The 27,766-nt window shown below is 33.0% G+C and overlaps 1 protein-coding gene across 1 annotated transcript; it reads left to right on the plus strand.

The window, feature by feature from the left end:
• Nucleotides 1–3,765: 3,765 nt before the first annotated feature.
• On the plus strand, nucleotides 3,766–27,592 carry LOC142230779 (uncharacterized). Its single transcript, XM_075301407.1, has 6 exons — nucleotides 3,766–3,962; nucleotides 14,110–14,314; nucleotides 14,403–18,487; nucleotides 23,153–23,244; nucleotides 24,064–24,224; nucleotides 24,289–27,592. Exons 1-6 carry the CDS (start codon nucleotides 3,919–3,921, stop codon nucleotides 27,343–27,345), a joined length of 7,644 nt encoding a protein of 2,547 aa, XP_075157522.1. The 5' UTR covers nucleotides 3,766–3,918; the 3' UTR covers nucleotides 27,346–27,592.
• Nucleotides 27,593–27,766: the final 174 nt, after the last annotated feature.

The following is a 27,766-nucleotide window of genomic DNA, read 5'->3' on the forward strand; positions in this document are numbered from 1 at the left end:
TTTTAAAACATATACGTTATCACCAGACCCCTAAGAATCTTCGATGTGATGAATGTTTCGAAGTTTTCACAAGAAAATATACATTGACATGCCATAAAATGCAAATGCATTCGGTGACACCTGTAAGCTTTGAGTGTCCAAATTGTCCGGCTAGTTTTAAGACGGCATTATCATTGAAAAGACATATGAGTGGTAATTGTCATGGTATAAGAAACGAGGGCGAAGGAAACGAATTTTCTTGTAAAGAATGTCATCGTTCTTACAAGTCCATACATTCCCTGAAGAGACATTTTGATATGATTCACGGGAAGAAGAGTAGTCTGGCCCACAAGTGCAATGTTTGTGGTAGAATTTTTAAATATAGTGCTGATATTCGTAAACATATGCGTACGAAACATCCAAATGAAATGAATGAAAAGGGTTTGGAATATCTAGAGGAAGAGATTGAGGATCCAAGACGACATATTGAATATTCGCCATTGAATGTTGAGGAGGAGTCCACGATGGAAAAGGCCAAAGAAGATGATCGATCTTTAAGAACAAAACAGCCAAATAAAAAGGCCATGGAATATCTAGAGGAAGAGGTTGAGGATCCAAGACGATGTATGGAATATTCACCATTGAATGTTGAGGATGATTTAAGCGGAAAGGCTAAAGAATATAATCGATCTAAGCTTAGGAAACATCCAAATAAAAAGGCCATGGAATATCTAGAGGAAGAGATTGAGGATCCAAGACGATGTATGGAATATTCGCCATTGAATGTTGAGGAGGAGTCCAAGATGGAAAAGGCCAAAGAAGATGATCGATCTATACTTAGGAAACATCCAAATGAAGAGGCCTTGGAATATCTAGAGGAAGAGATTGAGGATCCAAGACGACATATTGAATATTCTCCACTGAATATTGAGGATGATTCAAGCGGAATGGTCAAAAAATATGATCGTTCCATGATTTCCTTGGAAGCAAAATCGGAAGCATCTTTTGAAGAGGGTTTTAGGGGATTTGAAAATGTATCAATGGCCGACGATGATGAAGAAAATGAAAAATCCTTAACTTCGTATGGTATTTGGGATACCAAAGAATGGCAAATGGATGAAACAGTAGATTCCCATGGGTGCCCAGAGGGTGATGAGTTATCCTTGGCTATCAGCCGCAATCCCTTGAAATCACCCATAGGGGATTCCCCTAATTTAGATCACAAACATTTGGCAGAAAAAATAAAAGATCTACAACCCAAAAGTCATGAAGATTTCGATTATCTTATAGCCCAATGGAGACCTAGTTTGGAGTGTCTAATTTGTGGTGAAACATTTTCGATTTTCTCCAGATTGGACAAGCATTTCATTGAGCAACATCCCTCGGATGAATGTCATCTTCTATGCTGTGAACTAAAGCTAAGACATCGTTATGAAATCGAAAAACACATACGTTATCATTGTGCTCCCGAGGATGCCCGATGTCATATATGTTTCAAAGTCTATCAACTGGAGTCCAGTGTCAAAGATCACATGGAAAAACTGCATGGAGTCAAACCGAGAAGAAAATGTAAGAAAATCAAATATAAAGATGAGGGGGAATTAGCTTGCAATAAATGCGAACGCTCCTTTAAATCGTACAATAGTTTGAGGCAACATCAATATCATTTTCATACCAAGAAGGCACCACGGCAGCAACATAAATGTTCGATTTGTGATAAATGTTTCAATACCGTATGTCGACTTCGCGAACATGAGGCTATGCATAAAGGCGAAGCCATATATGCATGTTCGCACTGTTCGCGCAAATTTGTTTACCAAACTGATATTATTCGTCATATGAAAAAATATCATGTCCTGGAATGGGAGAAGAGAGTGATGGATCGTAAACGTACGAGAGAAGTTAATCGGGAAAATTTCCGCTATCAATGTACTCTCTGTACCAAAGCCTATAGTATGCGGCAGAGTGTGCGGGTGCATATTAAACGAATCCATAAGAAAGAACCTCTAACGGTTCCCATTAGGATTGTCCATAAGAAGGAGATAGCGTCGGAACCTTCGGAACACAAAGTAAAGAAGAGAGAGCGCAAGGATTTTGCTTGTGGCAAATGCCAGAAGTCCTATAAAACCTATAACAGTCTAAGGCAACATAAATGTTTGTCTCATACCAGAAAAAAATCGAAACCTTACAACTGTTCTATTTGTGACAAAAATTTCAAAAGCATCGGTCTCCTCAAGGATCATGAGGCTATGCACAAGGGTCTGAGAATGCATAAATGCCAGTATTGCCCCAAAGAGTTTATCTATCGAACCGATGTTAGTCGTCACATAAGAAAACATCATCGTCAGGCCTGTAATGGACGTAAACAAGAAAAGGAGCATGAACGTAAAAATCTCTTTTATGGATGTTCATTGTGTTCAAAAGTCTATAGGCTAAAGCAAACCTTAAAAGTTCACATAAAGCGAAAACATGAGAATGAGACGCAATATTTGGCTATCAGACGGGATGAATCGGCCTCATCGTTTATTGTGGAAGATGAGGATGGTGGCGTTGGAGATGTAGATTCACATCAAGTACATGAGGATCCCTTAGCAGACTGTGATGCAGAGGACTCCTCCCTTTTGGAAACTCTACATGAATCGATTATCACAACGGATGATGCGGGAAATCGTAATGTTGATGAGTTTCCAAGGACTACCAGACGTAAAACTTTTGTCTATAAACCAAAATCATCTGAAGAATTTGATGATTTAGTCTCAAAATGGCGATCTCATTTGGAATGTCTGATTTGCCACCAAAGGGAATTTCTTAGGTACTCGCAATTATTAGATCACTATAGCCAGCAACATGCTGGAGAAGATTGTTATCTAGAATGTTGCCAGTTGAAATTGCAAGGACGTTTTAATATTGAGCATCATATTAATTATCACAATGCTTCGCCCGAAGAGAAATGCAATATTTGTTGTAAGGTATTTGCCACAATTTCCAATTGCAGAACTCATATGAGGAAAATGCATGGCAAAACTTTTAAAAAAGTAAAAAATGAAAGGCCTAGATATAAAACTCGAAACACCTCCAATGATATCAAACCAAAACATGAACTTGATGAGATGATAGCTGAATGGATACCCAATTTGAAATGTTCCATATGTTCGGAACTGTTTCCCAATTATTCCCTAATGCTTCAACATCAGACCCTTAAACATCCCTTACAAGAATGCTATATTTCATGTTGTCATCAAAAACTAAAAAATAATTATGAAATTGAACGGCATATTCAATATCATAAAGCTTCCGCCGAAGAAAAATGTACGATCTGTTACAAGGTATTTCCAAGTCCTGTCTACTTAAAAGAGCATATGACAAGAAAGCATAGTGGGCAACTTAAATCCCATAAAAAATCAAACCACATACACTACTGTGCAATATGCAAAAAATTCTTTAAGACAAAATTAAGTTTAAAATCCCATCAGTTTTTATATCATTCCCGAAAATTAAAAACAGAACATGCCAGTACATTTTCCCACAAAAATATCGAAAGTGTGACAATACATTCATGTTCCTATTGTCCTGAAACATTTAAGAATAAAATTGAACTAGATTGTCATCTAACACAATATCATGGTGAAGAAGCAAATAGCGAAAATTCCAAAATGTTGGCAAAAGAGGAAAATCAAAACAAGTTTAAAATTCGCCTTAAAGGCATCCCCAAGATAAAACTGCAAATTCAAAAGCCAAATAAGGATGATGAAGCAATGTAACAGAAACAAAAAATTGCAATACGAACCGTTTTTCCCACAATTAGAAATTAATGGGAAAAATTCAATGGAAGACTGGCAGAAACTCCGGCAAATTCAAACTATAGCTATCATAGAACCAAATAGAACATAAAATCCTCCAACAATTGGAGAATCCAATAACCTAAAATTAATCAAACTTATGGCCAATTTCTTATTAATACTTAACCGGAAGATAGATTTCAGGTTAGTATCTTTTTTGGATGGGATCCACTGTTTTATCGACACGATAAATAATACCAACACAGAAAATGCAAATCGGACCAAAATTGGTTCAAAAGACTTAATTTTTAAATTTGGTCCAATGGTCGGACCAAATGGAATTTAGTTCATTTTGGTTTACCCAATTGTGTTTGCTGCAGATTTTAGATCTTTTTGGATAATTTTAAAGGGTGATACGGTCAAAATTTGGTCAAGGGAAAACGCGTGTAAATCGGTGAAATCGTTTATTTAAAAAATCAAATTAAATTTCTTTTTCAAGTTCAATTAGTATAAAATTCAGGAAAAATATTCCGTTAGGTTTTCGCTTTTCCAAATCCGAATTGCCGGGCCTCACGCTTGACACCTGCCATCAGATTTTGTACTGCCACCTTGTCCACCTTCTTCGCCGCAGAAAGCCAGTTTGCCTTGAACTGCTGCTCGTCCTTAGCAGATTTTTTGGTCTTCTTTAGGTTCCGCTTGACAATAGCCCAGTATTTCTCAATTGGGCGGAGCTCTGGCGTGTTGGGAGGGTTCTTGTCATTGGGAACCACCTGCACGTTGTTGGCGGCGTACCACTCCATGGCCTTTTTACCGTAATGGCAAGATGCCAAATCCGGCCAAAACAGTACGGAACAACCGTGTTTCTTCAGGAAAGGCAGCAGACGTTTATTCAAACACTCTTTCACGTAAATTTCTTGGTTGACAGTCCCGGAAGCTATGAAAACGCTGCTTTTCAAGCCACAGGTACAGATGGCTTGCCAAACCAGATATTTCTTTGCGAACTTTGACAGTTTTATGTGCTTGAAAATATCTGCTACCTTTCCCCTTCCTTTTGCCGTATAAAACTCCTGTCCCGGAAGCTGCTTGTAGTCGGCTTTGACGTAGGTTTCGTCGTCCATTACCACGCAGTCAAACTTCGTCAGCATTGTCGGGGATCGCGCTTTGGCCGTCGTATTTTGTTTATCATCGCGATTTGGAGTCACTACCTTCTTGTAAGTCGATAGTCCGGCTCGTTTTTTGGCTCGATGCACGGTTGTAGACGATACACCCAGCTTATTTGCGGCATCTCGGAGAGAGAGGTTTGGGTTTCGCTTGAAACTACCGGCAACTCTCTTTGTCGTCTCAGCGGCTTCCGGTTTTCGATTTCCCCCCGATCCAGACTTCCTGGCTGTCGACGAACGTTCCCCAAACACTTTAATTACATTTGTAACGGTTGATTTTGCAACTTTTAGCGATTTTGCCAGCTTTGCGTGCGAGTAGCTCGGATTTTCGCGATGCACGAGCAAAATTTTGATACGCTGCTCTTCTTGCTTGGACGGCATTTTGACAACTGAAGAGTGAATTCCAAAATCAAAATAGGAGCAACATTCTACACACACACACCTTCAAAATGAGGGGTGTTAAGGTTTTAAATGCAAAATTGAAAGAAATACGTCAAGTTTATATTGACCAAATTTTGACCGTAACACCCTTTACCAAAACATAGTCCAATATAAACCAAATACCTGTCTCTTGACGGCTTAATATCACGTTTGCCTCTCAAAAAAATTTTGTTTTGTCAACATTTTATTTCTATAGAAAATTTTGTCAACATTTTATTTCTATAGACAATTTTGTCAACATTTTATTTCTATACAAAATTTTGTCAAAATTTATATATCTATAGAAAATTTTGTCACAATTTTTATATCTATAGAAAATTTTGTCAAAATTTTTATATCTATAGAAACTTTTGTCAAAATTTTTATATCTATAGAAAATTTTGTCAAAATTTTTATATCTATAGAAAATTTTGTTTAGTTTTGTCAAAATTTTAAATTCTATAGAAGATTTTATCAAAATTTTATTCCTATAGAATATTTTGTCAAAATTTTACTTTTATAGAAAATTTTCTCAAAATTTGTATATCTATAGAAAATTTTATCAAAATTTTATTTCTATAGAAAGTTTTATCAAAATTTTATTTCTATAGAAAATTTTGTCAAAATTTTATTTCTATAGAAAATTTTGTCAAAATTTTATTTCTATAGAAAATTTTGTCAAAATTGTATTTCTATAGAAAATTTTGGCAAAATTTTATTTCTATAGAAAATTTTGTCAAAATTTTTATATCTATAGAAAATTTTGTCAACATTTTATTTCTATATATCTATAGAAAATTTTGTTAAAATTTTTATATCTATAGAATTTTTTTTTCAAAATATTTATATCTATAGAAAATTTTGTCAAAATTTTATTTCTGTAGAAAATGTCAAAATTTTATTTCTGTAGAAAATTCTGTCAACATTTTTATATCTATAGAAAATTTTGTTAAAATTTTATTTCTATAGAAAATTTTGTCAAAATTTTATTTCTATAGAAAATTTTATCAATATTTTATTTCTATAGAAAATTTTATTTCTATAGAAAATTTTGTCAACATTTTATTTCTATAGAAAATTTTCTCAACATTTTTATATCTATAGAAAATTTTGTCAACATTTTTATATCTATAGAAAATTTTGTTAAAATTTTTATATCTATAGAAAATTTTGTCAAAATTTTTAAATCTATAGAAAATTTTGTCAAAATTGTTATATCTATAGACAATTTTGTCAACATTTGATTTCTATAGAAAATTTTGTCAAAATTTTATTTCTATAGAAGTTGGTAGATTTCTACCACCTGTGGCAGCCGTGCTTGAAAAAGTCGAAAACTTGAAACGTCAAAGTATCTATCCTCCCAAATTAAAGAAAGCGAAACTTTCTGCTGATTTTTTTTTTGTCCTTTCTGGTTTAATTCAGCTTTAACAAAACTAATATGTACACCGATAAATTACTTTTCACGACATTATTCTTCGAACTTGGAAATTTGGTCCGCTGGAGGGAAATTTGGTCCGATTTAAGAAAAAATTGGTGCAAAATAAAATTGCGTTGTGGCAACACTGATGCATAACATCAATTGAAACTTTATTGCAAAAGATGTTGATAGATAACATTTTGGTGTAACAAAGAATAACTAACTCGAGACACTTTGTACCGCAACATTTTAATCAGCATCATTTTTAGCAACAATGTTTCATATATTGTTGCCAACATAAACTGAAACTATGGGGAGTGCAATAGTTTCACTACTTTTCTCCATCTGTCTGGATACCATGACGAAAAAATAACCGGTCTTTTGTCTCAATCTCCGAATCATCGACTCCATTTGTTATCTTCCTCATAAGAAAACACAAAAACGCTGATCAGCCAGGTCTTGCGTCATCGATTGGAACTAGTGGTAATCAGAAGGAGCATTATCTAGCCTATACGACGGGTGGGATGCGAACTTTTCATTTGTTTTTAACGGGTTTTGCAGTCATAATACTCCGAAATGTCATGATATAACGAGATACCCGATAATAAAGCAAAGAGCAGGCAAACTAGAAAAAGAACCAAAAATATATCTACGATAGTTTTGTTACTTGGAATTTCATCAAAAAGATGTTTCTTATATAACAAAATTCAATATCGTATAGAAGCGTTCATTTTTCCCTAACTAAAAATACCCAATAAAGAATAAAATAAAAGGAATTTTAATTATGAATCATTTGTCTTCTCTTGAAATTTGTGCAGGTCACTGATGTTGATGTAACTCGAAATTTATATTGCTGATATTGCATACACAAAAGAAATGTTGCTTATAACATTTCATGTGAAAAAATTGAAATATCCCATAGTTTTACTTCAATTTGAATATATAACTTTAATCCAGAACATAGTAGGTTATATTCCAACTTCACAAGTTAGTATTTTATGTTCTCATTTTTATATTATATTGTTCAATTATATTTTATATTATATTAGAAAAATAAAAGCTCAATAAACTATTATAAAAATTAAAAAAAAAATGGTTCATTTTTAATACATAGGCGAGGGGGTTTGGAGTTCAAATTTAATCTATATTAATTTTGATGGTTTCTTGATGTTATTGATACAAAAGTAGAAAATAATATTTCCTTCTCAAATTTTTAATAGAAATAAAATTTTAATAAAATCTTCTATAGAAATAAAATTTTGATATAATTTTCTATAGATAAAATTTTGACAAAATTTTCTATAAAAATAAAATGTTTACAAAATTTTCTGTAGAAATAAAATGTTTACAAAATTTTCTGTAGAAATAAAATGTTTACATAATTTTCGATAGAAATAAAATTTTGACAAAATTTTCTATAGAAATAAAATTTTAACAAAATTTTCGATAAAATAAAATTTTTAAAATTTTTTTTTGTTGAAATAAAATTTTAACAAAATTTTTGATAGAAATAAAATTTTGACAAAATTTTTTGTAGAAATAAAATTTTGACAAAATTTTCTATAGAAATAAAATTTTGACAAAATTGTACCATAGAAATACAATTTTGACAACATTTTCTATAGAGAAATAAATTTATTTCTGTAGAAAATCTATAGAAATAAAATTTTGACAAAAATTCCTATAGAAATAAAATTTTGACATAATTTTCTATAGAATTTAAAATTTTGACAAAATTTTCTATAAAAATAAAATGTTTACAAAATTTTTCTATAGAAATAAAATGTTTACAAAGTTTTCTGTCGAAATAAAATGTTTACAAATTTTTCTATAGGAATACAATTTTGACAAAATTTTCTATAGAAATAAAATGTTTACAAAATTTTCTATAGAAATAAAATTTTGACAAAATTTTCTATAGAAATAAATTTTTGACAAAATTTTCTATAGAAAAAATTTTTAACAAAATTTTCGATAGCAATAAAATTTTGACAACATTTTCGATAGAAATAAAATTTTGACAAAATTTTCGATAGAAATAAAATTTTGACAAAATGTTTATATAGAAATAAAAATCAGAAAAACATATATATATAGGAGCTATATCGAAATCTGATCCGATTTCAATCAAATTTGGCACACATGACTATATTACTAATTGTACTCCTAGTGCAAAATTTCAACCAAATTGGGCCAAAACTCTGGCTTCTGGGGCCATATAAGTCCATATCGGGCGAAAAATATATATGGAAGCTATATCTAAATCTGAACCGATTTCAATCAAATTTTGCACACTTGACTATACTACCAATTGTACGCCGTGTGTAAAATGTTAAGCTAATCGGGATAAAACTCTGGTTTCTGGGTCCATATAAGTGCATATCAGGCGAAAGATATATATGGGAGCTATATCTAAATCTGAATCGATTTCAACCAAATTTGGCACGCATAGCTATAATGCTAAATCTACTCCCTGTGCAAAATTTCAACCAAATTGGGCCAAAACTCTGGCTTTTAGGACCATATTAGTCCATATCGGGCGAAAGATATATATGGGAGCTATATCTAAATCTGAACCGATTTCAATCAAATTTTGCACACTTGACTATACGACTAAGTGTTATGTTTGCACAAAATTTCAAGCAAATCTGTATAAAACTCTGGCTGCTGGGTCCATATTAGTGCATATCGGGCGAAAGATATATATGGGAGCTATATCTAAATCTGAACCGATTTCTTCCAAAATTCTTCTATTCTGACCCAAATTAGGGACATGTGCCAAATTTGAAGGCGATTGGACTTAAATTGCGACCTAGACTTTTATCACAAAAATGTGTTCACAGACAGACGGACGGACGGAAAGACGGACATGGTGATATCGACTCAGGGACCCACCCTGAGCATTATTGCCAAAGACACCATGTGTCGTCTCCTTCTGGGTGTTACAAACATATGCACTAACTTATAATACCCTGTTCCACAGTGTGGCGCAGGGTATAATTAATTGGGGTTTGCATTCAAAATCAATTAAATTTTTAATTGAATCAATTAAATTTTTAATTGAATCAATTAAAAAAATTAATTGAAAATTGCTAATGACATCAATTAATTTTTTAATCAAGGATTTTTTCTATGCCCAATTAAAACCGTGATTGATACTATCATGTTCGTGATTGAAGACATTTCAATTAAAAAATTAATTGGATCAATTAATTTCGTGATTGAATCAAAAAAATATGTGCCACTAACCATCTTCTGGGATTTTGTATCTACATAAAATACAAAAATTAAATTACTTTTAATGTTCACAAATCACAATATTATTTTAGATATAATATATTAAAAATAACTAACGTGAGTTCGTGTGATGCTGTTCGTTCTGCAAGTCACCGTACACTAAGCTTCGTTTGGGTCGATGCTTATTTATGATATGTCGATACATTCTCGCGCATTCTTCCGTGTCTTTTTTGAAATTCATTCTCTTGTCTTGAGAGAGATCTATTATATTAAGCATCTCAAGAGTGTATCTACGCCTATGATTATTCTCTTGAGCAAGTATCTCGACGTCTGTGAAGTTGGGCTTGTTTCTACAGCTTTAAGGTCTGATTTATGCGATTTATCTATAGAAATAAAATTTTGACAAAATTTTCTATAGAAATAAAATTTTGACAAAATTTTCTATAGAAATAAACTGAAAGTCATCGCAGAAGGAGAAGACTTGGTGAGAACTACAGATGACAAAGAAGAGCAAGAAATAGCAAGAACAAAGTTCACAACACTGATAGATGACCATTTACACAAGACAAACGTAAACAAAAGAGATAAACTTATACTAGGTACAGTGGCTCAGACGAAGAAATATTTGAAAGACAACAAGGATGTTTTAATATTAAGCGCGGATAAAGGTGGAAAAACTGTTGCTATGGACAGCAAAGAATACAAATCCAAAATGCATGCGATAATACACGACAAGTGTAGTTACAAACGGTTAAAAATTGATCCAACATAATATATGTAAAGAATATATTATATAAAGAAAACCTAATCTGCATCGAGGAAAAGAATAAATTGACGAGTAAAACTGCTATAGCCCCAAGGATTTACGGCCTTCCGAAGGTACACAAGGAAGGAACACCATTGAGACCAATTTGCTCATCGATCAATGCACCATCGTATAAGATGTGCAGATATATATCTAGTATCTAAGAACATCACCAAAGATTCAAAATACAATGTAAAAGACGCGATTGATTTTAAAACGAAGATTAAGAATGTAAGGCTAACAGATGGTGAAATCCTGATATCGTTTGATGTTGTATCACTGTTTCCCAGTATACCGGTAAACCTAGCCATTGCAATGATTGAGAAGAAATGGGACTTAATCAAAAATCATACAAAAATACCTCGTGATATTTTCAAGGAACTAGCACTATTTTGCATCAAAGACAGTAGGTACTTCAAATATGAAGATAAGACATATGAACAATTGAAAGGAATGCCAATGGGATCTCCAGCATCTCCAATAATTGCTGACATCATCATGGAAGAGCTATTAGACGTGTCCTTAAGCAAGACAACGAAACCTCGAATTATAACAAAATATGTGGACGACATATTTGCGATAGTAAAGAAAACCGACGTGAAAAGTACTCTTGACGCATTAAACTCATTCCACAGTCAAATACAATTTACAATGGAGTTAGAGAAGGATAACAAGCTACCATATCAGATAACAAGCTACATCAGATTTTGTACAGCCACCTTCTTCGCCGCAGAAAGCCAGTTTGCCTTGAACTGCTGCTCGTCCTTAGCAGTTTTTTTGGTCTTCTTTAGGTTCCGCTTGACAATAGCCCAGTATTTCTCAATTGGGCGGAGCTCTGGCGTGTTGGGAGGGTTCTTGTCCTTGGGAACAACCTGCACGTTGTTGGCGGCGTACCACTCCATGGCCTTTTTACCGTAATGGCAAGATGCCAAATCCGGCCAAAACAGTACGGAACAACCGTGTTTCTTCAGGAAAGGCAGCAGACGTTTATTCAAACACTCTTTCACGTAAATTTCTTGGTTGACAGTCCCGGAAGCTATGAAAATGCTGCTTTTCAAGCCACAGGTACAGATGGCTTGCCAAACCAGATATTTCTTTCCGAACTTTGACAGTTTTATGTGCTTGAAAATATCTGGTACCTTTCCCCTTCCTTTTGCCGTATAAAACTCCTGTCCCTTAAGCTGATTGTAGTCGGCTTTGACGTAGGTTTCGTCAGCATCGTCGGGGATCGCGCTTTGGCCGTCGTATTTTGTTTATCATCGCGATTTGGAGTCACTATCTTCTTGTAAGTCGATAGTCCGGCTCGTTTTTTGGCTCGATGCACGGTTGTAGACGATACACCCAGCTTATTTGCGGCATCTCGGAGAGAGAGGTTAGGGTTTTGCTTGAAACTACCGGCAACTCTCTTTGTCGTCTCAGCGGCTTCCGGTTTTCGATTTCCCCCCGATCCAGACTTCCAGGCTGTCGACAAATGTTCCCCAAACTCTTTAATTACATTTGTAACGGTTGATTTGGCAACTTTTAGCGATTTTGCCAGCTTTGCGTGCGAGTAGCTCGGATTTTCGCGATGCGCGAGCAAAATTTTGATACGCTGCTCTTCTTGCTTGGACGGCATTTTGACAACTGAAGAGTGAATTCCAGAATCAAAATAGGAGCAACATTCTACACACACACACCTTCAAAATGAGGGGTGTTCAGGTTTTTTAAATGCAAAATTGAAAGAAATACGTCAAGTTTATATTGACCAAATTTTGATCGTATCACCCTTTAAGTGATGCAGAATTCCACAAGGAGAATGAAATAAAGGGCGTTTTCGTTTCGCAAAAAATATGTTGCCCTGGTGTTACACTACTTTTTCCCTCACTGTATTTTCGCTCAAATAATAGTGTCATTCCAAAGTTATTGTTAATACATAATATTGCGAGGGATACAGGATCCAAAATCTATGACAGTGTCCTTTATATTTGGCAATCAATTTCACAATCGAAATCGCCAAAAGATAAGACAAATATTGACCACAAACGATTTTCCAATAGAATAATAAGCAGACTAATAAATCGCGTTAAAAATAAAACACTTGACGAAAACATTAAAAATAAGACAATTGAAGAGCCGGAACATAAAAAGGATAATGGAGACAAGTCCAACATATGCCCAATGGCATATGTTGGCACTACAATGACAAAACTTAAGACAAGACTTTCGTCGCATAAATCAGACCTTAAAGCTGTAGACAAATCAGTAGAGCAAAAAACAGCACTTGCAGCTCACTACAAGACACAAGCCCAACTTCACAGACGTCGAGATACTTGCTCAAGAGAATAATCATAGGCGTAAATACACTCTTGAGATGCTTAATATAATAGATCTCTCTCCTGACAAGAGAATGAATTTCAAAAAAGACACGGAAGAATGCGCGAGAATGTATCGACATATCATAAACAAGTATCGAGACAAACGAAGCTTAGTGTACGGTGACTTGCAGAACGAACAGTATCACATGAACTCACGTTAGTTATTTTCAATATATTATATCTAAAATAATATTGTGATTTGTGAACATTAAAAGTAATTTAATTTTTGTATTTTATGTAGATACAAAATCCCAGCAGATGGTTAGTGGCACTAACCGAAATATTGGAAATAAATATTAAAACAAATCAATAATCGATTGTTTCTATGACCTCAAGCCGAACAAAATTAATAATCAGAATAAACATAAAATAGGTCAACAACACTCAAAAATATTTTTAAGAAATAAAATTTTGACAAAATTTTCTATAGAAATAAAATGTTTACAAAATTTTGACAAAATGTATTTCTATAGAAATAAAATTTTGACAAAATTTCTATTTCTATAGAAATAAAATTTTGTAAAAAAAATGTTGACAAATTGTCTATAGAAATAAAATTTTGAGAAAATTTTCTATAGAAATAAAATTTTGCTTGTCTAATGTTTTAGATGTATTTCTGTCGGCATGAAGCGGAAAAGAATCCACTTGCCTTCTAATCCTTATATAATTTTATTAAATATAGAATACTGGTAACCTTTAAAATTTATAATTGATTTTGATTGATTAATGAAAGATTTTTATCAAGATATGGCCAATTAAGAGTTAATCATGCAAAAGAAAAATATTGAATTAATTGAACTAGTTGATACCCTCGTTTTAAGAATACCGCGTACTATTGTTCTTGGTGATTAAAATTAAAACTAAAAAAATTACAAATTATTAAAATATCCAGATCAGCCATAAAACAAAACTATGAAGTTCCAATAGATCTACATGATCCATTCATATTCTCTTTTAGGACCTTTACTAAAAATTCCCGAAAGAATTTCCTCGTTATCGATAAAAATATGGCATCAAAAAATCCGGAAATGATGCAAATCCAATCGAATCAATGTTGCAGGCTTTGTATAAGCCCAGATAAAAGTCTTCAAAGGAGTCTGTATGATGAAAAAGGCCATGCGAATGAAATCCATCAGCTGATGACCAAATATTTTACTTCCACAGTGAGTTCTAAAAAAAACACAAATAATAATTAGCCCAAAAAAAAAACAATAGCATCATTATCATGAATACAAACTTCAATGCTTTCAGATGCTAAATATGGAATGGGAGAAATATTTAACCTATATCTGTGAAGATTGCTGGCATACTCTGAATGACTTCAATATATTCCAAGAGTCCATAATAAAGGCACAAGAAGGACAACTGAAGGATTTGGAAAAAATTAGCGAAAGTGGTGGGCAAGTGCCACAGGAGGACTCTGGAAGACAATTGAGAAAGAGAAAGGGCATAGCTGCTGAAATTAACATTCCAGAAATTAGAAAACAACTTAAGGCTGCCTTGGCACAAAAAATTAAAGAGAATAGTGGAGATGGGAAATCAAAAGAAGCTATTGTTACTGTGAAATCTGAGAAATCTGTTACTGTGAAATCTGAGAAATCTGTTACTGTGAAATCTGAGAAATCTGATGAACAGCCAGAGACATACCATGAATTTGATAATTCCCATAACGAAGAAGAAATGTCATTGCAATCGTATGGTTCATGGAATTATCCACAGAATACAGAGTTGATTACTTGCGATCGTAACTATGAGGATTATAGCTCTGATGATGAAAAACCTTTGGCCTCTATGTTTTACGAAAGCTATATCATTGATGAAGAAATCGAAGATCCCAATGATGAAAGTTTACCAACCAATTCCCAAGAAACGCCCAAGAAATTAACAGTGGAGGAATTCGATGTACTTGTCAGTCAATGGAAATCATCTTTGGATTGTGAAATTTGTCACATGACTTTTCCACGATATTCATCGTTTATAGAACACTTTAAAGAGCAACATTCGCGAACAGAACGTTACATAATGTGCTGTGGAAAAAAACTTCGAAATCGTTATGAAGTGGGCCAGCATATAAGCTATCACAATGCCCCGGACGAGTTGCGCTGTGATATATGCTGTAAATGTTATCGTTTGGAGAAATTTCTCTTGAAACACAAGGCCTTTGTTCATTGTACGGAAAAATCACAACCAAAGACCTCCACCAATGTGGACAAGGAAGGAGAGGGAGGGGACAATCATAAGTGCGACAAATGTGAAAAATCTTTTAAAAATCGCACTAGCTTACTCACCCACTGTCGCCTGGTTCATGGGCCCAAGGCTCGTGAATGTCCCTATTGCGATAAATCATTTGCCTCTGGCACTGTATTACGTCAACATTTGGATATACACAAGGGAGAGAAGATTCACAAGTGCCCCTTTTGCTCAGAGGGATTTACCTGTAAGCCTTATTTGAGGAAACATGTTCGTCGTTATCATCCAGTCGAATTGAAGAAGAAAGAAGAAGAAATTCCCAATCAGAAATCCTACGTGCGTATACAGATGGGAGATACGACGGTATTTCAATGTAAATTTTGTCCCAAGCAATATGAGAGGAAATATTCGCTACATGCCCATGTTCATAGGTTACATCGTGGTGAGAAACCACCAGATAATGTGGGCCTAAAAATCGTACAAGTTAAAGCTAATGTCAGTGTTCCTGATTTACCATCATTTTCAGAGACAATGCAATCGTTTGGTACCGAGACATCAATGGATTTTCAGGAAGCTATGGAAATAACGGAAAATCCAGAGGCACCATCATCCCCATCCAAGAAGGGAGATGATGAAGGTCTGAAGAAAGCAGACAAAGTTATAGTGAAAACTGAAATTAATATACCAGAAATTGAACATGAACTTGAAACTTCCTTGAAATCTTTTGGAGATAATAAGAAAGAGCAAAAACTTCAAGCATGTCTCACAGAGACTAACTTAACATCTTTTGGTGATCAAAGGAAAGACCTTGAGAAGGAGGATAAAATCCTTGATATCGCTATAAAGCCACCGAGTATTACCATAAAATCAGAGACCCCTTTGGAGATCTATCAAAATAGTGAAGAACTTATTACCAAATATGATGATGACGATGATGACGAAATTTCGGAATCCTCAAAAATGGATCAAAATATTTCAATGGATGATGAGATGTCCTCACAATCTTATGGTTTAAGGAAAACCAATTCACGAAAATCCTATGAAGAATATAGTTCAGATGATGATATGCCTTTATCTGCTATGCTTACGGAAAATGATTCCAGAAATAAAGAAGCACTAGATTCAAATGATGAAAGTCATCCATCCCCTGTCGATCTTCCCAAAACTCTAACAATGGAGGAGTTCGATACCGCGGTAGCTCAATGGAAATCCGATTTACTATGTGAAATTTGTCCTGAGATTATTTCTAGCTATTCATTGCTTGAAGAACATTTTACAAAGGAACATTCCCCAGACGAGGGTCTTTCGATCAAATGTTGTGGCCAAAATCTACAAAATCGCCTTGAAGTGGGTCAACATATAAGCTATCACAATGCCCCTGCCCATCTACGATGTGACAATTGCTGTAAAGCGTACGATTTGGAAATTTCTCTGCGGAAACACAATTGCAGCAGTAGCGCTACAAATGAAAGTAAAGAACCCAAACGAAGAGGCAATCATGTATGCGACCTATGTCTGCATCATTTTAAAACTGAACGATCTTTCCTCACCCATCAACGCTTGGTCCATGGCATAAAAACTACTGAGTGTAATATTTGCCATAAAGTATTTTGCAATATGCAAGTATTGCGTCAACATTTGGCCATGCATAAGGGCGAAAGAACCCACAAATGTCCCAATTGTCCAAAGGCATTTACATGTAAAGCCTACTGGCGAAGACATCTGCGAAAATGTCGTAAACAAACCTGGGATCCCAGCGAAGAAGTCATATTAAGCAGACATCGGACATACATATGTGTCCGAGTAGATAAGAAAATCGTCTTCAAATGTAAATTTTGTAAATTTTTCTATGAGAGTAGACATTCCCTAAGAACGCATACAAGAAAGTATCATAGGGACCATATGGAAACACCTAAACCTAAAGTAACAAAGGAATCTGTGGGTAGTGATGATGATGCTGCCGAAGGGCCCGAAATGGATATTCCTGAAGATATGTTGTACAAATGTTGCTACTGTTCGAAAAGATTTGAGCTACGTTGTACCTTGTACAGCCATATCTCTCGATCTCACCATACATTGCTGCCGAAAATTTCCGAGTTTGCTTCAACTATAAAAGTTCCTTTAAGAGTAGATGGGCCCACAACCACCTACCAGGAAATGCATCGTTGCAAGGTATGTCGCCGAGAGTATAAGGATAAAACTCCCCTATTTATCCACATCAAACGTATCCATGCCGATAAATTTCAACCACAATGTGAGGGTCCAAAATTTCCTATTAGTTTTACAATATCAGCAGCCCAATTCATAGAAACCACATTGGATACATCGGGAAATAAAATATTCAAATGTAAATTGTGTTTCAAAGAGTATACAAGGAGATATTCTCTTTATACGCATATACAACGTAATCATAAAAACAATCTTAAAGCTAATCGATCTTCGATGCTGGCTAACAAAAACTCCATTGACCCCAATCCACAAGAAAAAGACGACATTGCTGATGCAGCAAAAGCAAATGAAAGCAGCGATTCATTAATGGTATCGAAGGATGGCGTTCTACCCGTGAAAGATAAAGAACCTCCTATAGTTAATACGGATATAGTATTTGATAGTGAAATGTTGGAAAACATTGATGACATGGCAGCCATTGGCAATGATTTCGATAATTGTGTAGCTCAATGGAAACCCGATTTGCAATGCGAAATATGCTTCACCACATTACCCATGTATTCATTATTAGCTCAACACTTTAAACTAAAACATCCCACAGTGGCATGCTATATTTTATGTTGTCAATTTAAATTGTATCATCAAACGGAAATTGAAGAACATATTGAATATCACAATGCTCTAACGAAACTTAAAGGTAAACGTGAAAATGAATTAGAAAACCCCGAAACGGAGTTACAAGCAACGAAAATTAAACAGGAAATTCCGGATGCTTCTAAATCTTATGATGATGACAATGATGGTATATATCAATCTCAAGACTTTACACCAGATAAATCGAAATCCTCTAACACAACATCAGCATCGTCATCACCAAACAGTCAACATGTGTGTTTTGAATGCAATAAATCCTTTAAATCACATGCATCTCTAAAACTCCATATTCATATATCTCACAAGGATAAAAAACCATTAATGTGAAATTGCCACAAAAAAAAAATTTAATACACAGCAGAGAGAATAATAAAAAAATCAAACATGAAGTGAATAAACTAAAAGGAAAAATATATTTTTTTGGTAATTGTAACAGATTAAAGCAGATTGATTAATTAATATTAGGGCTGTCACCCGGAATTTTTTATTTGAATCCCGGGATTTTTCGGCATCCCAAAAAAAAAAAATAATTCCAATTTGTTAAAATTGATAATATGTTGAATTAAACTAAACTAAAAAAATAGAATACAAAGCAGAAGGAATAAAAAAACAATCAAACATGAAGTGAAATAATTAATACAATAAAAGAAAAATATATATTTTTTGGTAATTGTAACAGATTAAAGCAGATTGATTAATTAATATTAGGGCTGTCATCCGGAATTTTTTATTTTGAATCCCGGGATTTTTCGGCATCCCAAAAAAAATAATTCCAATTTGTTAAAATTGTTAATATATTGAATTAAACTTAATTGGTGTAATGTACAACAAAATCTCGTGATCACGAAAAAATCCCGGAAAATCCAGGGATCCCGGGATTCTATATTTCGAAATCGATATGGAATGACATCGCTAATTAATATTCGGGATCACGAAAAAATCCCGGAAACTCCAGGGATCCCGGAATTCTATATTTTGAAATCGATCTCGAATGGCATCCCTAATTAATATTCGGGATCACGAAAAAATCCCGGAAACTCCAGGGATCCCGGGATTCTATATTTTGAAATCGATCTCGAATGGCATCCCTAATTAATATTAATATATGCCTGATATAGTAATCCTTGATCAGCAGTGAAAATTCGACGATTCAGTATGTTACCATAACGCGATAGAAGATGATTTTGAATAATTCATAAATACACACACACACGCACATAGAAACGAAAGCAGCAGTTTGAATTTCATATTCTTAATAATTCCAATTAATATTTAATATTATAAAATATATCAAATATATATAATTAATATTATATGCTTTATATATTCAATATTTTTATTACTTAAATATCTTTAGTCGCACATGAAAAATTATGCTTCAATGTATTTGTATTTGAAGTCAAAGGGATGCTTCTCTTCAATAAAGTTGTTCTAAGAAAGCGAAAATTGCATGTTTTATTATTCAAATTCGTGTCCTAAAATCATGGAGTTTTTATCCATGTTTCCAAAAATATAGGTAATATCATTCCGGGAATCTATGATAGATCTGAATCTGATTGAAATCTCAGTTTTAGACAAAAGACAGCAGGAACCCTTGACATGCAGGCTAAATGCTCAGTGTTTAAACTTCCGAAAATTTCAGCTTCAAAACTTTAGAAATAAATTTTGGCAATATTTTATATAGAAATAAATTTTTGGCAAAATTTGATAAAATTTTCTATAGAAATAAAATTTTGGCAAAATTTTCCATAGAAACAAAATTTTACCTAAATTTTCTATGGAAATAAAATTTTCGCAAAATTTTCTATAGAAATAAAATTTTCGCAAAATTTTCTATAGAAATAAAATTTTTACAAAATTTTCAATAGAAATAAAATTTTTACAAAATTTTCTATACCAATAAAATTTTGACAAAATTGTCTATACAAATAAAATTTTGACAAAATTTTCTATATAAAATAATAAATATAAAATAAAATTTTGATAAAATTTTCTATAGAAATAAAATTTTGACAAAATTTTCTATAGAAATAAAATTTTAACAAAATTTTCTATAACATTTTCACAACATTTTCTATAAAAATAAAATTTTGATGAAATTTTCTATAGAAATAAAATTTTGATAAAATTTTCTATAGAAATAAAATTTTCACAACATTAGAAATAAAATTTTGTTGTTTTTAATTTCAGCTTAAACCCATACATTGACTAAACTACACGTGTAGCTTAACCAACAGAGGAAAAGAATGTTTGTCAAATTTATTTGGGCAAAGCCCTATAGACTGCAAGATGGTTCGATGGACGCACGTTTCGGAATTACCACATTCCTCATCAGCATCCTCTACTTGCAGCAAAACTATCAACCAATTATCAGAATAAATTCAGGCAGTTCATTAAAACCAACAATGAACCACACTTGAAAAAAGGTTTTGCATGATAGCCAGCTTATGCCGAAATAAATTCGTAAATAATTTTGACAAAATTTTCTGTAAAAATAAAATTTTGACAAAATTTTCTATAGAAATAAAATTTTGACAAAATTTTCTATGGAAATTAAATTTTGACAAAATTTTTCTATAGAAATAAAATTTTGACAAAATTTTCTATAGAAATAAAATTTTGATAAAATTTTCTATTGAAATAAAATTATGACAAAATTTTCCACAGAAATACGATTTTGACAAAATTTTCTATACAATTAAAATTTTTAGAAAATTTTCTATAGAAATAAAATTTTGGCAAAATTTTCTATAGAAATACCATTTTTGCAAAATTTTCTATAGAAATAAAATTTTGACAAAATTTTCTATAGAAATAAAATTTTAACAAAATTTTCAATAAAATTTTTGCAAAATTTTCTATGGAAATAAAATTTTGACAAAATTTTCTATAGAAATAAATGTTTTTTTTTTCTATAGAAATAAAATTTTGACAAAATTTTCTATGGAAATTAAATTTTGACAAAATTTTTCTATAGAAATAGAATTTTGACAAAATTTTCTATTGAAATAAAATTTTGATAAACACCCATGTTTGGATATCCACTTCCACTATTCACGTCAAATCCACGAACGTGAAAATTTGGTGTTTTTAATTCCACGTTCTTTTTTGAACTTTTCTGTAACCAGCTGTGTTGCACAAATCACCCAAAAATTCACTAAGGCGGAAATCAAAATAAGTGGAATCAATAGACTTATTATAATTTATTATTTTTTTAATTAAAAATGACGCAGTTGTAATAAAACTCATGTATTAAATATAAAACATTTCAAATTTTCTACGCGAGTACTTTTTTTAACCGGAAATACACCCATCTTGGACATAATTCAACTTTCACCAAGACTTTAGCAAGTGAATTGATTTCACGAAAATTCCGGTGAAAGTGGATTGTAGGACACGAAAATCGTGGAATTGATTCACATTCACCTGGAAGTGGATTTGGGAACATGGGCCAAAATCTTCTATAAAAATAAAATGTTGGCAAAATTTTCTATAGAAATAAAATTTTTGCGAAATTTTCTATAGAAATACAATTTTTGCAAAATTTTCTATAGAAATAAAATGTTTACAAAATTTTCTATAGAAATAAAATTTTGACAAAATTTTCTATAGAAATAAAATTTTGATAAAATTTTCTATAAATTTTGACAAAATTTTCTATGGAAATTAAATTTTCTATAGAAATAAAATTTTGGCAAAATTTGAAAAAATTTCTATTGCAATAAAATGTTGATAAAATCTTCTATAAAATGTTGGCAAATTTTCTATAGAAATAAAATTTTGGCAAACTTTTCTAGAGAAATAAAATTTTGACAAAATTTTCTATAGAAATACAATTTTGCCAAAATTTGATAAAATTTTCTATTGAAATAAAATTTTGATAAAATCTTCTATAAAAATAAAATGTTGGCAAATTTTCTATAGAAATAAAATTTTGGCAAACTTTTCTAGAGAAATAAAATTTTGACAAAATTTTCTGTAGAAATAAAATTTTGGCAAAATTTTATAATATTTTCTATTGAAATAAAATGTTGATAACATCTTCTATAAAAATAAAATTTTGGCAAATTTTTTATAGAAATAAAATTTTGACAAAATTTTCTATAGAAATAAACTTTTTTCTATTGAAATGGAATTTTGACACAATTTTCTATACAAATAAAATTTTGACAAAATTTTCTATAGAAATAAAATTTGATAGCAAAATTTTCTATAGAAATAAAATTTGGCAAAATTTTCTATAGAAATAAAATTTTGACAAAATTTTCTATAGAAATAAAATTTTCACAAAATTTTCTATAGAAATAAAATTTTCACAAAATTTTCTATAGAAATACAATTTTTGCAAAATTTTCTATGGAAATAAAATTTTGACAAAATTTTCTATAGAAATATTTTTTTTTTTATAGAAATAAAATTTTGTCAAAATTCTTCTTCTTCTATTGTTGCAACTTAATATACCAAAAAACAGCTTATCGAAGAAATTTATATGATAAAGGTACTCTTTTTAATTTTTTTTTTCATATTCGTAGACAGAGAGTAAACCTTCAATAAATCGACTAGAGAGTAAACCTTGGCAAAAGTCAGTCAGTTGATGTTTCGACGAGATCGCTTTTGATTTAAGTAACATGAGGTATTGGGACGTCTACCAAATTAACTTTATTTTAGTTCGTTGAAATTATTATGGTTTAGTCAAAAATTCTCTCAACATGAGAAAGTTTTCTTCACTTCAATAATTGTGAATTTTATGTTGCGGGAAAAAAGAAGTTTATGAAGGACTTTGGCATTCCATAAGGAAGAATAATAAAAATCAGATTTGTGCCGTAGTATAAAGTACTTTTTCTTTATTTGCAAATTTGATTTCCGAATATTTGCGACCAATACAATTATTTAGTTACATTTCAAACACAAATATACATATATTTCTTCTATCACAAAGTATTCAGCAGATCCGCAAATCCCTGTCTGTCTCTCTCCATGCTTAATAGATTAGTGACATCTCCTATGCCAGTCCATTCCGTGATGTCAGGCCATGTTAACTCTTCTTCCTCTAATAGATTTTCCTTCAATTTTTATGCGGGTTATGTTTTGTAATAGTTTATATTTTTGATTCCTCATAATATGTCCCAAATATGCAGTTTTTCTCCTTTTTATGGCTGTGATGAGTTCTCTTTCGCAATGCATTTTCCTTAATACTTCAGCATTTGAGACATGGCCAGTCCAAGTAATTTTTAATATACGCCGATAAATCCATATTTCAAAAGCTTCCAACTTTTTAGCATCAGTAGATTTTATAGTCCACCTCCATTGCATACAGTAGTACTGGCCAGACATATGCTTTGGCAAATCGAATCTTCGTTTCAAGATTGATGTCATGGCTTGTAAAAATTTTCTTGTACCTTAAAAATGAATCCCTCGCCAATTCTATTCTGCATCTTATCTCTTTCGAGGAGTCCCATTGTTCAGTAATTGTAGCTCTGAGATTTTTAAAACGATAAACTTAAATTTAAATCTGAATTGCATCATAAATATATCATTAGTTCTATTCTCTGCTTCTTTGGATCGGAATCAAATCATTAAAGAACAGACACAATCTTTGGAACCGGGGAGCATATACATAATCCAAATGTGCACTACTTCCAGGATCCAAATCACTTCCATCAAATTAATTTGTATGCCGTCACATATAACTGATCCTTACAAACTATAAGCAGTCTGTCACTTAAAATTAATGTTTTCTCTCCTATATTATAACAATATAGCAAAAAAAAAAAAGAAAAACAACTCCCAACTTTGCTTTAAGGCCCCATTATATCCCCTCTCAATATCTTGCAACAGATCTACATAAGCCATTTATATTCTATTTTAGGCATTACTCCTTTTAAACGCTACCCCTAAGGTTGCTCGAACATCGATCGATCGTACTCAGAAATGTTACATCATAAGTTAATATGCTGCCGATTGTGTACAAATATTTGTAATGATCATAGATCACTGATTGATGAAGCAGGACAACCAAATGAGACTCATCAATTGATGACAAAATATTTTACTAACGCAGTGAGTTCACAATACGCAATTGATTGAAACCCAAAAACTTCAATGCAATTCCAAATGTTTTCAGATGTTGAATATGGAATGGGGAAAACGATTTACACATATCTGTGAGGAATGTTGGAATCATTTAAATGATTTTCATAATTTCCAGGAGTCCATCATATTGGCACAGAAAATTAACGAGAGCAGAATACAAATGTTGGATAAAACATTACGGGAAAGGGAGATAACTGAACAGGATGATGATGATAATTTCTCTGCATTGGATGGTCAGAGTGAAGTAAGAACTATCAAAGTTGAGAAGGATGATAATACACAGCAGGAAACAACTCATCTGGAAATGGGAGAAATAGGAAATATCAAAGTTGAGAAAGACGACAGTAATCATCTGGAGATGGGAAGAGTGGAGGATATCAAAGTTGAAGTTGAAGAAGATAATATACCAGTCGAGACAAATATGCAAACTCAAAAGACCACCGTTTCACAAACTCTGCCAGCAACAAAAAATATTGATAATGCTATTCCAACAGATGTCCGTATAAAAAAAGAAGTTCCTGATGATTTAGACCACAACGATTCTTCCGAGAAGCTTCAGACGACTTCTGATTCCATTGAACTCTACGATGAGGAATATAGTGATGATGATGAGATAAACAATGAATCCGATGACATCGGTGGATATATGGATACGGATGAGGAAATATTGGAGACATCAAAGCGAAATTCAATGGATTCTAATGAAGAGTTCGTTTCGGATGGGGATCTGTCACTATCTCACGAAGAAGATAAACAAAAATATTTGCAAGAATTTGATAAACGTGTAGCCCTATGGAAATCTTCATTAGATTGTGAAGTCTGTCATGAAAAATTACCCAGTTATTCGTTACTGATGCAACATTTCAGTCAATACCATTCTTCGATAGTCTGCAAAATTGTATGCTGCCAGAGGGAACTGCAAACACGTCATGACATTGATACACATATTCGTTATCATAATGCTCCCGCAGATCTGAGATGTGATATATGCCGTAAATCTTATCTAAGGAAAAATTGTCTAAAAGTCCATGTGGCTAAAATACACAGCGAAAAGGTAAAGGATTCCGTCGTTCAACAGCCGTATCCCTGTGACAAATGTGATCGATCCTTTTCAACGAGTCTTGCCTTATATCAACATAGTCAAACTATCCATGGGCTTAAAAAATATTCGTGCTTTATTTGTGATAAAACATTTGCCCGTCCTTGTATTCTAAAAGAGCATCTGGCCTTGCACAGGCGGGAGAAAATCGAACATTGTCCATTATGTGATGAGGCATTTGTGTGTAAAACTTATCGTAATAGACACATTCGCTGCGAACACAAACGAGAATGGGAAGAGAAACGCAATTTGCGACAATTGACAAAGAAGCCCATGCGATTTACAGTCATTGATCAAGGTGAGGAGAAAATTTTCAAATGTTTGGAATGTTCGAAAGAGTGTCGTCGTAAACCTGCCATGGATGTTCATATACGAAGAAAACACAGCGGTATAATACAAAATTTTCCTTGTCCTTATTGTCCCAAGGAGTATAGTGAGAAGGCGGTATTAAATGCACATATTAAGAAAAATCACAAAGATCAAATACAGACGAATAATAAAACTCCTTTAGTCTTAGAAGGACCGAAGGAAATAACTTCAAGTTTGTATAAAAATTGGCAGGTTCAAGAAGGTCCTGAGCCGAATAAAGATGAAAATTCAACTTTGCGTAAAAGTTGGCATACTCAAGCAGATGCCGATCCGAATCAAGTTGAAAATTCAACTTTGCATAAAAGTTGGCAGGCTCAAGCAGATGCCAATACGAATCGGGACGAAAACGTAATTTTGCAGTGTACCACGAATGAAACTAAACCTACAATACCATCCAGATGCCTGGCCCAAGAGTTGGTTTCCAATCAGGATGGAAGTTTAGCAAGGGAACCAATTATCGATGATCCCAAAAAGCCAGCATCTTGGGAATCTCCTAAACCACCTAAAACTGAATCTTCAATCCCACAGACCCAGGCGAATGATCATAAAGAGACTACAACATCAGGTCAATATGGTCATTGGACATCACCCGAAGTTCTTGCCCCAATTATACCTGGAAGCTCTATGTCCCAGGCCATTGCGGAAACCCCAAAAGGGATACCCCCCACCTCTACTTATACTTGGCATACTCAAGATGTCCCTTATGCGCCTGGAAGTGGAAGCTCAATGGTCTCCTATGATCCTAATTATAATTGGCAACCTTTAGGAAATGTTACCAATTCAACCTCAACTACTACTGGAGAAATATACTCAACTTTTAATTGGCCATCTCAAGGCGATACAGCGTCATCACCCTCAAGTATCGCGAAACCGAAGACAACTCGTTCGAAAACCTCTACAAGATATACCATTGTGGGCCAGGGCGATGAAATGGTCTACAAATGTCTCGAATGCTCTAAAGAATGTAGTAAAAAACCTGCCATGGAAGTTCACATACGAAGAAAACACAGTGGTATAATACAAATATTCAAATGTTCCTATTGTCCCAAAGAATATAACGAAAAGTCTGTGTTAAATATGCACATCAAACGCATCCATAAAGATGTAAGCCGGAATCAAGTGGAAGCTACAACCTCTTCGAATTCTGCTCCGGCAACAATGAGTGGATTCACTGATATATCCACACAACAACAGTCTAATCCCTATAGTTGGCAACCTAAAGATGAGGCAACAAGCTCTAATAGTGCGGCGAATAGCTATTACTGGCCATCTTTGGGGCAAACGGAATCTGCAAATACTCCCCCATTTAATGGACCTTCCGACATAAGCTCTTCTCATGCCAACTATACTTGGCATCATCAAAGTGATGTGGCACCTTCTTTTGCTGGTCCATCTGTGAGTGCATCGACAGATCTGAATCCACATCAAAATTATTGTTTTTCATCGCAAGGTGTCCATTCGGAAATGTATAATTCTGCTTCAAATATACTTCCGGCATCAAATTATAGTTGGCAACAACAAAGCGTTTCACAGTCAATGCCTGCATATTCTTGGAACTCTGGCAACACAATCATAAAAGAAGAACCCTGTGTGAAACAGGAGCCAGAAGATCTATCCTAAGAAAAAGTAAAGTTAAGTGAATGGCTTGCTTGAATTGATTTGTGACCATGACAATAGGCTGATTAATAAGACAGTTTGGAAAGGATTTTTCCTGAGAAATTGATTCGAGAATTTTTAAAAATTAACAAATTCTTTATTTGGAGTTTACCTATTGTAAATTATTTATAATTTGTAAGCTTAATGTTAATTATGAATATTGCTAACATTTAATAAACGTTTTTTTTTTATTAAACTAATCCAATAAAAATTGTGAAAATGATTACAAGTAAGGGAATCTGAAGATAGCAGAGGTGTTAATAGTTATGATAATAGTTAAACAAATTGCTTCATGTGATACTTTAATACTCCCAATATGATACACTCCAATCTATTCTATACTTGCTAAGTAAAATGCCACAGATCTTGATAAAAATCGATCCTC

This window comes from Haematobia irritans, chromosome 3 (genome assembly GCF_050003625.1).
Source record: "Haematobia irritans isolate KBUSLIRL chromosome 3, ASM5000362v1, whole genome shotgun sequence".
In the NCBI taxonomy this organism is placed as follows: Eukaryota; Metazoa; Arthropoda; class Insecta; order Diptera; family Muscidae; genus Haematobia; species Haematobia irritans.

What these genes read in the sequence shown, in the direction of transcription:
- LOC142230779 (XM_075301407.1), top strand. Translation starts at nt 3,919, where the DNA reads ATGGCCAATTTCTTATTAATACTTAACCGGAAGATAGATTTCAG. An exon ending in TTCCTTCAATTTTTATGCGG is followed by an intron (nt 23,245 to 24,063) that starts GTTATGTTTTGT and finishes GCTACCCCTAAG; the next exon opens with GTTGCTCGAACATCGATCGA. An exon ending in CAAAATATTTTACTAACGCA is followed by an intron (nt 24,225 to 24,288) that starts GTGAGTTCACAA and finishes AAATGTTTTCAG; the next exon opens with ATGTTGAATATGGAATGGGG.